Source organism: Argiope bruennichi, chromosome 6, assembly GCF_947563725.1.
Source record: "Argiope bruennichi chromosome 6, qqArgBrue1.1, whole genome shotgun sequence".
In the NCBI taxonomy this organism is placed as follows: domain Eukaryota; kingdom Metazoa; phylum Arthropoda; class Arachnida; order Araneae; family Araneidae; genus Argiope; species Argiope bruennichi.
Window position 1 is genome coordinate 495,627 of NC_079156.1, and position 16,589 is coordinate 512,215.

Sequence of the window (16,589 nt, forward strand, 5' to 3'; positions counted from 1 at the left end):
AATTTCTCTATCAAACGCAACAATAACTAATTTTATTGTAAATGCTACACAACCAGAAATTGTACGAAAAAATGAACGATAAATGGTATAATGAAATTTCATATTATTTAATAAAAGAAAGAAAAAGGCCTTATACAGTAATTCAATTGACTAGACTCGAAATTTGAACGTTGTTCCCATTTTAAAGGTAAATTTATCATTTAAGTAATGCAGTTTTCGATCGGTTACACAGTTTAAGCAAAATAATAACACACACAATCTAACTAGTTTTGAACTAGCTGTTGCTAATTTTAGTAACGTCATAAATGGTTACGCAGATGGCTTCAGAACAACGATCTAGTGATACTTTGTGGCGTCATAATGGCCACTTAAGATAATGCTGGAAAGTTGAGACTACAATGACAATGTGACCATTAAAGTTTTGGATCACGAGTATAAATGCAGGACGCCACAATCAGGAAAAGTAGCAAACCAAATTTGTATAGTGAAAAGCGGTATTTTTTCTATTTTCTCGATTTAATTACGGAAATACGTCAATAATCAAAACTTTTCAGGAAATTCAGGATTTCTTTTATTTATTTATTATAAAGAATCATATCTTTTCTCACAAATCATAAACATGACATTAATATTATTAGTAAAATAAAAAAATGAAATAAATTAAACAGTCACATAAGAAAACTTAAGGAAAAAATAAGTGAATTTTTGGGTAGCATCAAAAAGAAATGGCCTTACTTATTACGATACAAATATACGATCATCTCTAGGAATTATTTATTTCTTGTAAAAAAATTCATAACAAACGCTTGATTTTTGGTTTTTGTTGAGTTCTAACAATACTGCTAATATTTTTAAAATTTCATCAAACAAAACAATTGTTAGCAAAATAACGAAAGAACATGCACGAATCAACTTATATACAACGAAAATCGCAGACATAAAAAAACATGATTGAAAAAAAATTGTCTTCTATTTGCTCTTATAAATATGTATTATTTCATTTTTTTTATTCAATTCTACTTGTTACATGAAACCAATTTTGAAAGTCTTTCAAAACAATCATTTTGAAGAAACTTATTTCAGCATTTCCAGTGATTCACAATTTCAAAGTAAAAGCGGGAAATAAAACACACAGAATCCAAATGAAATTTTTTACATTTCATATTTTATGTAGGAGTTTTGTATTATTATGATAATATCCTATTTCCTATTCATAATAACATTCGAAAAAAAATCGAAATGGAAATTTGATTTAAATTACTCAACATCTTTCAATACCCACCCCCCTGCGCACTCGCTTTCTCTTTCATTTTTCAAATGCAATGCAATTTTCGAACAAGCCTAAACAACTGCGCTGTCATTTATTGTTTCCAATTTATGAAGGAAGACATTAATAATATCGTCCGACTACGTAAATAACTATCGATTTTGTAATATGAATGAAAAGAATATAATACACTATCTATAAGCAAATTGTCTCTAACAATGATGCTAAATTAAATTGGAAACAAATTAATAGTAGAAAGATAGAACTTAAAAAAAATTCACAAAAAAGTATACAAAATAATTAAAAAAAATTGCTTGGATCCTTTACAGTATATTGCATTTTACGTATAATGACTTTTTATTTAAATATAAATTGCAATATAAATGTTTATTTTGGAGACTTGTACGAAAAATCTCGAAATAAAATCTAATATATTACTCTTTATTAAATTATGATTTTCAACAGGAAACAATCGTTTGCAAAGTATTTATTTATTTTGTTTAGCAGAAACAACGTATGTCAAAAATGAAATAGTCGGTTTTGCAAAGGAAATACAAATCTACAAAGTTATTTTTAAAATTATTTTATATAAATAATTAGCATTCTATATTTGAAAGACATAAAAATGTAGAACTTTGTTATGAAGATAAAAGTGAAGAGCTGCAAAATAAATTTTTAATTAGTCTTGGATTTACTTCGTTATCTCAAACTTACTACTTGTTTTTTATTAAATTAAATAAAAAACATCCATTAATTGTTTACACAGCAAATGCTTGGTTTAATGGGATGTCGTTATACTGGGAATTTTGTTTGAACAATATTTAAAATTGGGATATTATACTTGAAAATTGCTGACGTTTTTAACCCATTAATGTGCAGCTTTCTATTTATAAAACAATTATATTTCCATCCCGCAACTAAACCAAGCACATTTTTTTTCTTCTTTTTAATTCGTTGTTTAAGGAACATAATATCCTTTTTCAAAAAAAAAAATTCCTATATAGTGATATTAAAATTAATAAGTTTGACCGATAAAAGCAATTTAATAAGAACAATTATTTCAAAATTTAAAAAAGATTGTTTAAAATTTAGGCTTTTTTAAAACTTTTTCAAATACTTAATTTTTAATATTTTTAACTAATTCATCTTTATTTCTTGGTTTATTGGCAACGAAAGTTGGTATGAAATTTCAACTATGCTTCTTTTTATAGGTTAAGGTGGGAAAAAAATGAAATTTCTAAAATTATCAGTTTACAGCTTTCAGCTAAATATGAGCTTTAAAAAAATAATTAAAATAAAATATCAGGCCTAAAGCATAGTAACTATTATCGTGCATATATAAGAAAACTTCTATAAATGATTTCAAGCATCTGTCAAGAGTATGAAAAAAAGTTTCAGGAAATAGAAGAAATTCCCTCCAACAAAAAAAATAATTCCAAGAAAAAATAATTTCCGTATTTCCGCGACATTTCTACGTTTTTTCAAGTACTGTACAGCCTTAACAAGCAAATATGTTTTCCTAGACTCCTAAGCAATTTTCCACAATCATATATCATTCGTTAAATATATTTTATAATAAAAAAATATCATCATTTTGGATTTTTTTTTTTACTTTCATTCATTTATTTTTGTAGCAACGCATGAGCTGCAAGAAAGTAATCTTTATTTTATTTTTTTTCTTTGGATATTTTAATATATTTTAAAAGCTTCTTTAAAATAAATTAGCAAGTAAAAGTTTTTTTTAAGATTCTAAAAATTTTAATAATTGTTTTTTTAAAAATTAACATTTTACATTTTTCTACAATTATATTCATTTTTTAGTTTTTAATATAATTAACAAAAATTTACTGAAATCCATAAAATGAATTTGAATATTCGCTGGTTAATACACATATTATGAGACAATCTTCTTGCAACTACGTAAGAAAGAATAAAACGAAATAGCCATCCCTCCTCGAGCGTCAGTGTAAATATCAAAATCTCTCTCTCAAAAAAAAAAAAAAATCCTCAAATATATCATTCAAAACTTATTAAATGAAACATTTACCCTTCATTTCCGCTTTCGAGGGCCATAAAAGAAATCGCCAAATTGTTGGCGATTTTTTTACTTTTTCTTTTGCTGGCAATTTGGCGAACATAATTTAACTGTCACCAATGGCCCTCGGAAACGGAAAAAGTACCATATTTACTATATTTTAATTCCATATACATATCTTAACAAAGAAATGAATGCGGAGCATTCAATAAACAGCGTTTTCAAATGAGCAACTCAATCATTTTTATGGAATTGAATACTGAAACTGAAATTTATATTAGTGACCCTTGTGAGGGATTTTTTTATTTGTTATCAAGATAAATCTATTTTTAGGTTATTGATTAGGTTTAGGATATTGATTTTTAGGCTAGCAATTTAGACAATGTGCTTTCTAACATATTTTATTGAGAAAATCTGCCATTGATATAACATTTATCCATTTATATTTCACAAAAAGGAAAGTATCATATATTTGCCCATGTTTGCAAATTCGGTTATAATCTATTATCCAAATGTTTTATCTTTAAAAAACATAATTATATTTCAGAACAATATAAGATGGATGCCATTGTTGCATCACAAGTTGTAAAACTTTTAAAATTTATAATAAAAGAAGAAACTCGCTCATGCTTTCACCAATAATAATTATTTAATATTTACATAATTTGATGCTTAATCGTGTCGAGAAATATGAAAAATATTTGTATATTAACCTTTTCTCTTCAAAGCAAGGAAAATCTCATTTCTCAGTAATCTCAAATTTAATAAAATTGCATTTCATATGGGTACAAAAAAAACTTATATTTGCATTCTTTTAAATTTTTCAAATTAAATGAACTAGAAGAAAAATAGCATTAGCAACATTAAGAACACCAAAGTTCTGTTCTGATTAAGAATCCAATCAAGAAATGTTCTCGATTCATTTTTTCCCATGAGTCATTCGTTAACAAATAAAGATTTTAATCCTTTATAAACTTATTTTATATTAACGAGTTGATACATGTGATGTTGCTTCAGATAAAAATATTTTCATTTATATGCTTTAAAAAAATATTTTCTTTGTGAAAAAATACCTTTATACAAAAAGAAATATAAAATTCTCTTACTGCATACACTCTTAAATTAAATGAGACATCTGTATTATTTTAATACAATAGGAATTGTAAATCTAGAAAGTAAAATATTTTTCACACATGGGAACGTAGTCCAATTTTTAATTAACAAAAATTATCTAATAATCCGGAAAAGCTTCACTAAAATTTTCTTTCACTAATTTTGAGGGGAAAATATGATGGAAGTTTATTGAACCATTCCATGAAGTACAAATTATTCGGGGATTTGTTTATATTTATAGAAAAAGAAAGATTTCATAAAGTATTCAATTAGATAATATCTAATTCACAGAAACTAATTTCATAAGAAAGTTCAGCTTAACACCCTATATTTTACAATTTCGATTTAACTCGTACAATATTCATTATCTTGTATATATTTTAAGTAACCTTTATTCAGTAAGTTACCTTATCATCAACCTTTATTCTGGACCTTATCATCCCTCATTAGGAAATCACATGATTTTTCTCATTATTTTTGGGGGATCATTAGAGAAATTTATATAAAGCTAACAATCAGCAACTCGCACGAATCCATTATTCATTTTTGCAGAATAAATTATTTTGCAAGGAGAAATCGTACAGATAAAAATCATTCCCATTCTACATGCTGTATAATACGAAAGCAGAATTGTTATTCGTCGACAATCATTTATCATACGCCTCTCGCTCATAAACAAACGGTTCTTACGATACCAAGTTAAGCGCCATGATTTATTGATGTCGAAAAGAATTAATCCGGTGTTTATAAATCACTGTACCCGTAATCCACCGTCGACTCTAATGGTTTTTGAAATACTAAATGCATGCAATCGATTTCAAGTTAGGTTGCCTTGAATTATCATGACATTGAACATCGATGCTTTTATTTATAGGAAATAAATACATTATTTAACATTCAGACGTGCGTAAAATAACTGTTTCTGTATTTATTTATCAGGAACGCGTTACACAGCACAACTATAAATTTCATTTCATTAGTGATACGTATTACTTAGCTCCGATGTGCACATGCCAAGTTAGGTAGCTCTAGGTCCTACGGCCTAGCACGTAGAGCGCCAACACACACAAACATGCAGGCCTGCACACACATTCACGTTTAACTTTATTAATAATAAAGGTGTGTGTGTGTGTTGGCGTTACAGGCAGTTTGACTTAAAACCACACCGCATTTAGCACATAAATATTTTGAAAGATGTAAATGTGCGCTTAGAATATATATATATATATATTTTTAATTTTAATTAAATATTAAACAGTTTTTTGCCGTTTTTCCAAGATAAATTCCGAAAATAATACAGTATAAGAATAATTTTTACATCTTAAAATTCGAAATATTATCTTTTTAATCATACCAACGTTTTTACTCTATAAATATTTTTTTTTCTATATTTAATCAAATTTTAAAAATATTTGAAGCATATCTTCCTACAAGAATTGTAAGAATTTTAAAAGGGATATTAAACTATGACAAACGACAATACAAAAGAATTCTGAAAGAAGACCAAAGTTATTTTTAAAAGTCGCCATTAAATTTGTAGATTTTTTTTTTTTTTTACATTCCGAATTATTATCCTATCCTTAACATAAATTATTGTTGGCAAAGCAGATTTCGAGCAGGGCACCTTCAATCTACAATGCTTAGGGAGTGGGGGAGGGTATAGATATAAATGTATTAAGCAATGTCTCACCGTCGAATCTCTGAGCTTGGGCAGCGAAGGTCGCTCTCACTTGTCCTATTGTGTCTCTCAAGAGGCGATCGAATTCGGCTCTGCTGTGCGTACTCAACTTGTGCTCCATGTCCGTCGTGCAGCACGTCAACCCCCTATCACATATCCTCAGCTGCTCGCCTGGAAAGAATTAAAATAAGAAAGCAAAATCTATCATTATCGTAAATAAAAACAAAAATAAAACAATGTAAGTGTTGAAATAAAAAGTATAAAAACTTGCAAATTTAGGTAATTAATGTCCTGTTTTTACAAGCTTACAATTCTGTTATTTAGGTAATTAATGTTCGGTTTTCATAAAAAAATTCCCACGTTCAGAAACACAGTGAGATATCGAGAATGGCGAATGTGTAGTAATCCACTCTACAAATTTGAAAAATGAATTTAAGACATGCGATTACGTTCAGGTTGAATTTCTCGAAAAATATTATAAAAGACTTCATTTTTTGTTTCAATTTCTGCATTAAATAGCTTGAAAATACAGCAATGAAACAAAAATATATCAGTTAAAAGCGAGAAGTTTTTAAAATTAGGAGAAACGTGGTTTCTTTAGCTAAAAAGAGAAAGCAAAACTCTTCTGGTTTTCAAATTTATCAAATATCTTAAAATCAGAATTGTAAAGATAAAAGACTATCTACTTATTAAATTAATAAATCAGCAATAATTTTATCCGATTTTTAAATACAGGGGTTTGTCTCAGAAACAACATGAAATTTTCAACTTCTTTCAGATTATGAAGCATTAAAACAATTGCAAAATTTTTTTTTATAGAAGCAGATTTTTTATTTTGTATTTCAATACTACGAAATATATTGAGAAATTATTGCACCAAATATTTAAAAAAAAAATGCATCACAGTTTAATTTTTGAAGTTTATTGCAAGAAGATTCCAGCAAAATTTAGAATTTGAGAAAACAACAATATAAATAGTAAAAAACATTAAAATGAGATTGTACAAACATAAAAACCAATAAAATTTTCCAAGAAATGAAATTCAAACGAGCATTTTGGTTTAAAACTCAAACGAGTTTTTATTCTTAAAATCTAAACAGACACATCTGTTTCATTGAATAACCGTAATTCTTTATCAGAGGTCACTTTTCGAAAAAAAAAATGTGCGTAGATAATTTTCTAAAATATTATTCCATTCTTTTGAAGAAATGTCTATTATGAATTATAATATGTAAAAGACGATTTACATTGTAGATTAGTTTTTTTGGGGGGTGGGGGGTTTAATATCATCCAGCTGCCGAAGATGGAAATGTGTGTAGGGGGGGGGGGGGTTGGAGACTGATTATTTTTATCTGCTGAATCATCATTACAGTATTTTCTGCGGTCAAAACTACGAGGAATTTATATACTACTAGCCGCCTTATGTGACGAGCTTGTCCGCCCAGAATATTGACTTTTCAGGGTGTTATATAATTAACATGGAATACACTTTTTTTTAAATTTCACCTTGTTATTTAATGCAAAACAAATTCAATTGCATTAGTTTAGTGTAATTAAGAGTCACATATATTACGCAGTAAGAGCGGAAGTAAAAATACTTCTATGGAGTTGAAAGTATGCGATTGAATGTTTTTGATGAATGAATTTGAATTCCATCATAGCATTAAGAAACATTGTTACAGATAATGTATCTAACTGAATTAAAAATATTAATGAAGGGAAATATGTACGGAAATGTCATTATTATCATTATTTCTGGCAATGTAGGAGAATCGAGTATACGGTGGCGAATGGCGCCAAGTAATAACTTTTTGAATGTTTAAGAAGTTAAGTCGCCACATGTTTTAACAACTTTTTAAATTCTTCATCACATTAGTTTGGCTAGAAATTTTCTGCTTTCTCTTGTTTTATATTTTTTTAAGATCATAAGAAAAGCCACATGTTTATTTATTTATTTTCATTCTATAATGGTGCAAATCCATGCATGAAAGCCATGTGTATAAGAGAAGGAATGAGTCTGCGCATGCCCAGAGTCCCTGACCGAACTGAGACTTTTGTTTGTACAATTTCTTTATTTTGGGAGTATTTTTAAATATAATATTGAAATGTTTGTAAACTCTGGTTAAACTTTTATTCTTGAAAAGAAAAATAATAATTTTCTCTATACTTAAAATTAAAAAAAATAATATTAATATGAAGAAAAGTAAAACTAAAACGAATGCCGAGAGAGCGGATCGAACCTGCGACCACTTGTTCACAGGCTGACACTCGGACCACTAGGCAACATACGATCCGTTGGTAGGTCGAATTTAAAGCCACATGTTTATTTATTTATTTTCATTCTATAATGGTGCAAATCCATGTATGAAAGCCATGTGTATAAGAGAAGGAATGAGTCTGCGCATGCCCAGAGTCTCTGACCGAACAGAGACTTTTATTTGTACAATTTCTTTATTTTGGAAGTATTTTTAAATATAATATTGAAATGTTTGTAAACTCTGGTTAAACTTTTATTCTTGAAAAGAAAAATAATAATTTTCTCTATACTTAAAATTAAAAAAAATAATAATAAAATGAAGAAAAGTAAAACTAAAACGAATGCAGAGAGAGAGGATCGAACCTACGACCACTTGTTCGCAGGCTGACACTCGAAACACTAGGCAACATACGATCCGATGGGAGGTCGAATTTAAAGCCACATGTTTATTTATTTATTTTCATTCTATAATGGTGCAAATCCATGCATGAAAGCCATGTGTATAAGAGAAGGAATGAGTCTGCGCATGCCCAGAGTCTCTGACCGAACAGAGACTTTTATTTGTACAATTTCTTTATTTTGGAAGTATTTTTAAATATAATATTGAAATGTTTGTAAACTCTGGTTAAACTTTTATTCTTGAAAAGAAAAATAATAATTTTCTCTATACTTAAAATTAAAAAAAAATAATATTAATATGAAGAAAAGTAAAACTAAAACGAATGCCGAGACAGCGGATCGAACCTGCGGCCACTTCTTCACAGGCTGACACTCGGACCACTATGCAACATACGATCCGTTGGGAGGTCGAATTTAAAGCCACAAGTTTATTTTCATTCTATAATGGTGCAAATCCATGCATGAAAGCCATGTGTATAAGAGAAGGAATGAGTCTTCGCATGCCCAGAGTCTCTGACAGAACAGAGACTTTTATTTGTACAATTTCTTTATTTTGGAAGTATTTTTATATATAATATTGAAATCTTTGTTACTTCTGTTCAAAATTTTACTTCCTGAAAAGAAAAATAATAATTTTCTCTATAATTAAAATTAAAAAAAAATAATAATAATATGATGAAAAGTGAAAGTAAAACGAATCGAGAGAGCGCGGATCGAACCTACGACCACTTGTTCGCAGGCTGACACTCGGACCAATAGGCAACATACGATCCGTTTTGAGGTCGAATTTAAAGCCACGTGTTTATTTATTTATTTTCATTCTATAATGGTGCAAATCCATGCATGAAAGCCATGTGTATAAGAGAAGGAATGAGTCTGCGCATGCCCAGAGTCCCTGACCGAACTGAGACTTTTGTTTGTACAATTTCTTTATTTTGGAAGTATTTTTAAATATAATATTGAAATGTTTGTAAACTCTGGTTAAACTTTTATTCTTGAAAAGAAAAATAATAATTTTCTCTATACTTAAAATTAAAAAAAATAATATTAATATGAAGAAAAGTAAAACTAAAACGAATGCCGAGAGAGCGGATCGAAACTGCGACCACTTGTTCACAGGCTGACACTCGGACCACTAGGCAACATACGATCCGTTGGTAGGTCGAATTTAAAGCCACATGTTTATTTATTTATTTTCATTCTATAATGGTGCAAATCCATGTATGAAAGCCATGTGTATAAGAGAAGGAATGAGTCTGCGCATGCCCAGAGTCTCTGACCGAACAGAGACTTTTATTTGTACAATTTCTTTATTTTGGAAGTATTTTTAAATATAATATTGAAATGTTTGTAAACTCTGGTTAAACTTTTATTCTTGAAAAGAAAAATAATAATTTTCTCTATACTTAAAATTAAAAAAAATAATAATAAAATGAAGAAAAGTAAAACTAAAACGAATGCAGAGAGAGAGGATCGAACCTACGACCACTTGTTCGCAGGCTGACACTCGGACCACTAGGCAACATACGATCCGTTGGGAGGTCGAATTTAAAGCCACATGTTTATTTATTTATTTTCATTCTATAATGGTGCAAATCCATGCATGAAAGCCATGTGTATAAGAGAAGGAATGAGTCTGCGCAAGCCCGGAGTCTCTGACCGAACAGAGATTTTTATTTGTAAAATTTCTTTATTTTGGAAGTAATTTTATATATAATATTGAAATCTTTGTTAATTCTGTTCAAAATTTTACTTCCTGAAACGAAAAATAATAATTTTCTCTATATTTAAAATTAAAAAAAATAATATGATGATGAAAAGTGAAAGTAAAACGAATGGTGAGAGCGCGGATCGAACCTACGACCACTTGCTCGCAGGCTGACAATCGGACCACTAGGCGACATACGATCCGTTGGGAGGTCGAATTTAAAGCCACATGTTTATTTATTTATTTTCATTCTATAATGGTGCAAGTCCATGCATGAAAGCCATGTGTATAAGAGAAAGAATGAGTCTGCGCTTGCCCAGAGTCTCTGACCGAACTGAGACTTTTGTTTGTACAATTTCTTTATTTTGGAAGTATTTTTATATATAATATTGAAATCTTTGTTAATTCTGTTCAAAATTTTACTTCCTGAAACGAAAAATAATAATTTTCTCTATACTTAAAATTAAAAAAAAATAATATGATGATGATGATGAAAAGTGAAAGTAAAACGAATGGTGAGAGAGCGGATCGAACCTACGACCACTTGTTCGCAAGCTGACACTCGGACCACTTGGCAACATACGATCCGTTGGGAGGTCGAATTTAAAGCCACATGTTTATTTATTTATTTTCATTCTATAATGGTGCAAGTCCATGCATGAAAGCCATGTGTATAAGAGAAGGAATGAGTCTGCGCATGCCCGGAGTCTCTGACCGAACAGAGACTTTTATTTGTACAATTTCTTTATTTTGGAAGTAATTTTATATATAATATTGAAATCTTTGTTAATTCTGTTCAAAATTTTACTTCCTGAAAAGAAAAATAATAATTTTCTCTATACTTAAAATTAAAAAAAATAATAATAAAATAAAGAAAAGTAAAACTAAAACGAATGCAGAGAGAGACGATCGAACCTGCGACCACTTGTTCACAGGCTGACACTCGGACCACTATTCAACATACGATCCGTTGGGATGTCGAATTTAAAGCCACATGTTTATTTATTTATTTTCATTCTATAATGGTGCAAATCCATGCATGAAAGCCATGTGTATAAGAGAAGGAATGAGTCTGCGCATGCCCAGAGTCTCTGACCGAATTGAGACTTTTATTTGTCCAATTTCTTTATTTTGGAAGAATTTTTATATATAATATTGAAATCTTTGTTAATTCTGTTCAAAATTTTACTTCCTGAAAAGAAAAGTAATAATTTTCTCTATACTTAAAATTAAAAAAAAAAATAAAAATATGATGATGATGAAAAGTGAAAGTAAAACAAGTGGTGAGAGCGCGGATCGAACCTACGACAACTTGTTCGCAGGCTGACACTCGGACCACTAGGCAACATACGATCCGTTGGGAGGTCGAATTTAAAGCCAAATGTTTATTTATTTATTTTCATTCTATAATGGTGCAAATCCATGCATGAAAGCCATGTGTATAAGAGAAGGAATGAGTCTGCGCAAGCCCGGAGTCTCTGACCGAACAGAGACTTTTATTTGTAAAATTTCTTTATTTTGGAAGTAATTTTATATATAATATTGAAATCTTTGTTAATTCTGTTCAAAATTTTACTTCCTGAAACGAAAAATAATAATTTTCTCTATATTTAAAATTAAAAAAAAATAATATGATGATGAAAAGTGAAAGTAAAACGAATGGTGAGAGCGCGGATCGAACCTACGACCACTTGCTCGCAGGCTGACACTCGGACCACTAGGCGACATACGATCCGTTGGGAGGTCGAATTTAAAGCCACATGTTTATTTATTTATTTTCATTCTATAATGGTGCAAGTCCATGCATGAAAGCCATGTGTATAAGAGAAGGAATGAGTCTGCGCATGCCCGGAGTCTCTGACCGAACAGAGACTTTTATTTGTACAATTTCTTTATTTTGGAAGTAATTTTATATATAATATTGAAATCTTTGTTAATTCTGTTCAAAATTTTACTTCCTGAAAAGAAAAATAATAATTTTCTCTATACTTAAAATTAAAAAAAATAATAATAAAATAAAGAAAAGTAAAACTAAAACGAATGCAGAGAGAGACGATCGAACCTGCGACCACTTGTTCACAGGCTGACACTCGGACCACTATTCAACATACGATCCGTTGGGATGTCGAATTTAAAGCCACATGTTTATTTATTTATTTTCATTCTATAATGGTGCAAATCCATGCATGAAAGCCATGTGTATAAGAGAAGGAATGAGTCTGCGCATGCCCAGAGTCTCTGACCGAACTGAGACTTTTATTTGTCCAATTTCTTTATTTTGGAAGTATTTTTATATATAATATTGAAATCTTTGTTAATTCTGTTCAAAATTTTACTTCCTGAAAAGAAAAGTAATAATTTTCTCTATACTTAAAATTAAAAAAAAAAAATAAAAATATGATGATGATGAAAAGTGAAAGTAAAACAAGTGGTGAGAGCGCGGATCGAACCTACGACAACTTGTTCGCAGGCTGACACTCGGACCACTAGGCAACATACGATCCGTTGGGAGGTCGAATTTTAAGCCAAATGTTTATTTATTTATTTTCATTCTATAATGGTGCAAATCCATGCATGAAAGCCATGTGTATAAGAGAAGGAATGAGTCTGCGCATGCCCGGAGTCTCTGACCGAACAGAGACTTTTATTTGTACAATTTCTTTATTTTGGAAGTAATTTTATATATAATATTGAAATCTTTGTTAATTCTGTTCAAAATTTTACTTCCTGAAAAGAAAAATAATAATTTTCTCTATACTTAAAATTAAAAAAAATAATAATAAAATGAAGAAAAGTAAAACTAAAACGAATGCAGAGAGAGACGATCGAACCTGCGACCACTTGTTCACAGGCTGACACTCGGACCACTAGGCGACATACGATCCGTTGGGAGGTCGAATTTAAAGCCACATGTTTATTTATTTATTTTCATTCTATAATGGTGCAAATCCATGCATGAAAGCCATGTGTATAAGAGAAGGAATGAGTCTGCGCATGCCCGGAGTCTCTGACCGAACAGAGACTTTTATTTGTACAATTTCTTTATTTTGGAAGTAATTTTATATACAATATTGAAATCTTTGTTAATTCTGTTCAAAATTTTACTTCCTGAAAAGAAAAATAATAATTTTCTCTATACTTAAAATTAAAAAAAATAATAATAAAATGAAGAAAAGTAAAACTAAAACGAATGCAGAGAGAGACGATCGAACCTGCGACCACTTGTTCACAGGCTGACACTCGGACCACTAGGCAACATACGATCCGTTGGGAGGTCGAATTTAAAGCCACATGTTTATTTATTTATTTTCATTCTATAATGGTGCAAATCCATGCATGAAAGCCATGTGTATAAGAGAAGGAATGAGTCTGCGCATGCCCGGAGTCTCTGACCGAACAGAGACTTTTATTTGTACAATTTCTTTATTTTGGAAGTAATTTTATATATAATATTGAAATCTTTGTTAATTCTGTTCAAAATTTTACTTCCTGAAAAGAAAAATAATAATTTTCTCTACACTTAAAAGTAAAAAAAAAAAATAATATGATGATGATGATGATGAAAAGTGAAAGTAAAACGAATGGTGAGAGCGCGGATCGAACCTACGACCACTTGTTCGCAAGCTGACACTCGGACAACTAGGCAACATACGATCCGTTGGGAGGTCGAATTTAAAGCCACATGTTTATTTATTTATTTTCATTCTATAATGGTGCAAATCCATGCATGAAAGCCATGTGTATAAGAGAAGGAATGAGTCTGCGCATGCCCGGTGTCTCTGACCGAACAGAGACTTTTATTTGTAAAATTTCTTTATTTTGGAAGTAATTTTATATATAATATTGAAATCTTTGTTAATTCTGTTCAAAATTTTACTTCCTGAAACGAAAAATAATAATTTTCTCTATATTTAAAATTAAAAAAAAAATAATATGATGATGAAAAGTGAAAGTAAAACGAATGGTGAGAGCGCGGATCGAACCTACGACCACTTGTTCGCAGGCTGACACTCGGACCACTAGGCGACATACGATCCGTTGGGAGGTCGAATTTAAAGCCACATGTTTATTTATTTATTTTCATTCTATAATGGTGCAAATCCATGCATGAAAGCCATGTGTATAAGAGAAGGAATGAGTCTGCGCATGCCCGGAGTCTCTGACCGAACAGAGACTTTTATTTGTACAATTTCTTTATTTTGGAAGTAATTTTATATATAATATTGAAATCTTTGTTAATTCAGTTCAAAATTTTACTTCCTGAAAAGAAAAATAATAATTTTCTCTATACTTAAAATTAAAAAAAAATAATATGATGATGATGATGAAAAGTGAAAGTAAAACGAATGGTGAGAGCGCGGATCGAATCTACGACCACTTGTTCGCAAGCTGACACTCGGACCACTAGGCAACATACGATCCGTTGGGAGGTCGAATTTAAAGCCACATGTTTATTTATTTATTTTCATTCTATAATGTTGCAAATCCATGCATGAAAGCCATGTGTATAAGAGAAGGAATGAGTCTGCGCAAGCCCGGAGTCTCTGATCGAACAGAGACTTTTATTTGTAAAATTTCTTTATTTTGGAAGTAATTTTATATATAATATTGAAATCTTTGTTAATTCTGTTCAAAATTTTACTTCCTGAAACGAAAAATAATAATTTTCTCTATATTTAAAATTAAAAAAAAATAATATGATGATGAAAAGTGAAAGTAAAACGAATGGTGAGAGCGCGGATCGAACCTACGACCACTTGCTCGCAGGCTGACACTCGGACCACTAGGCGACATACGATCCGTTGGGAGGTCGAATTTAAAGCCACATGTTTATTTATTTATTTTCATTCTATAATGGTGCAAATACATGCATGAAAGCCATGTGTATAAGAGAAGGAATGAGTCTGCGCATGCCCGGAGTCTCTGACCGAACAGAGACTTTTATTTGTACAATTTCTTTATTTTGGAAGTAATTTTATATATAATATTGAAATCTTTGTTAATTCTGTTGAAAATTTTACTTCCTGAAAAGAAAAATAATAATTTTCTCTATACTTAAAATTAAAAAAAATAATAATAAAATGAAGAAAAGTAAAACTAAAATGAATGCAGAGAGAGACGATCGAACCTGCGACCACTTGTTCACAGGCTGACACTCGGACCACTAGGCAACATACGATCCGTTGGGAGGTCGAATTTAAAGCCAAATGTTTACTTATTTATTTTCATTCTATAATGGTGCAAATCCATGCATGAAAGCCATGTGTATAAGAGAAGGAATGAGTCTGCGCATGCCCGGAGTCTCTGACCGAACAGAGACTTTTATTTGTACAATTTCTTTATTTTGGAAGTAATTTTATATATAATATTGAAATCTTTGTCAATTCTGTTCAAAATTTTACTTCCTGAAAAGAAAAATAATAATTTTCTCTACACTTAAAATTAAAAAAAAAAATAATATGATGATGATGATGAAAAGTGAAAGTAAAACGAATGGTGAGAGCGCGGATCGAATCTACGACCACTTGTTCGCAAGCTGACACTCGGACCACTAGGCAACATACGATCCGTTGGGAGGTCGAATTTAAAGCCACATGTTTATTTATTTATTTTCATTCTATAATGGTGCAAATCCATGCATGAAAGCCATGTGTATAAGAGAAGGAATGAGTCTGCGCATGCCCGGTGTCTCTGACCGAACAGAGACTTTTATTTGTAAAATTTCTTTATTTTGGAAGTAATTTTATATATAATATTGAAATCTTTGTTAATTCTGTTCAAAATTTTACTTCCTGAAACGAAAAATAATAATTTTCTCTATATTTAAAATTAAAAAAAAAATAATATGATGATGAAAAGTGAAAGTAAAACGAATGGTGAGAGCGCGGATCGAACCTACGACCGCTTGTTCGCAGGCTGACACTCGGACCACTAGGCGACATACGATCCGTTGGGAGGTCGAATTTAAAGCCACATGTTTATTTATTTATTTTCATTCTATAATGGTGCAAATCCATGCATGAAAGCCATGTGTATAAGAGAAGGAATGAGTCTGCGCATGCCCGGAGTCTCTGACCGAACAGAGACTTTTATTTGTACAATTTCTTTATTTTGGAAGTAATTTTATATATA

At 30.3% G+C, this 16,589-nt stretch overlaps 1 protein-coding gene across 1 annotated transcript in view; it reads right to left on the minus strand.

Moving 5' to 3' along the window:
• The window catches only part of LOC129972153 (glypican-6-like), a 118,632-nt gene extending 112,370 nt beyond the window's left edge, over nucleotides 1-6,262 (minus strand). The window contains exon 1 of the mRNA XM_056086170.1: nucleotides 6,106-6,262. Within this exon, the coding sequence (XP_055942145.1) occupies nucleotides 6,106-6,214 (109 nt within the window). The 5' untranslated portion in view covers nucleotides 6,215-6,262. The remainder of the gene's footprint in view (nucleotides 1-6,105) is intronic.
• Nucleotides 6,263-16,589: the final 10,327 nt, after the last annotated feature.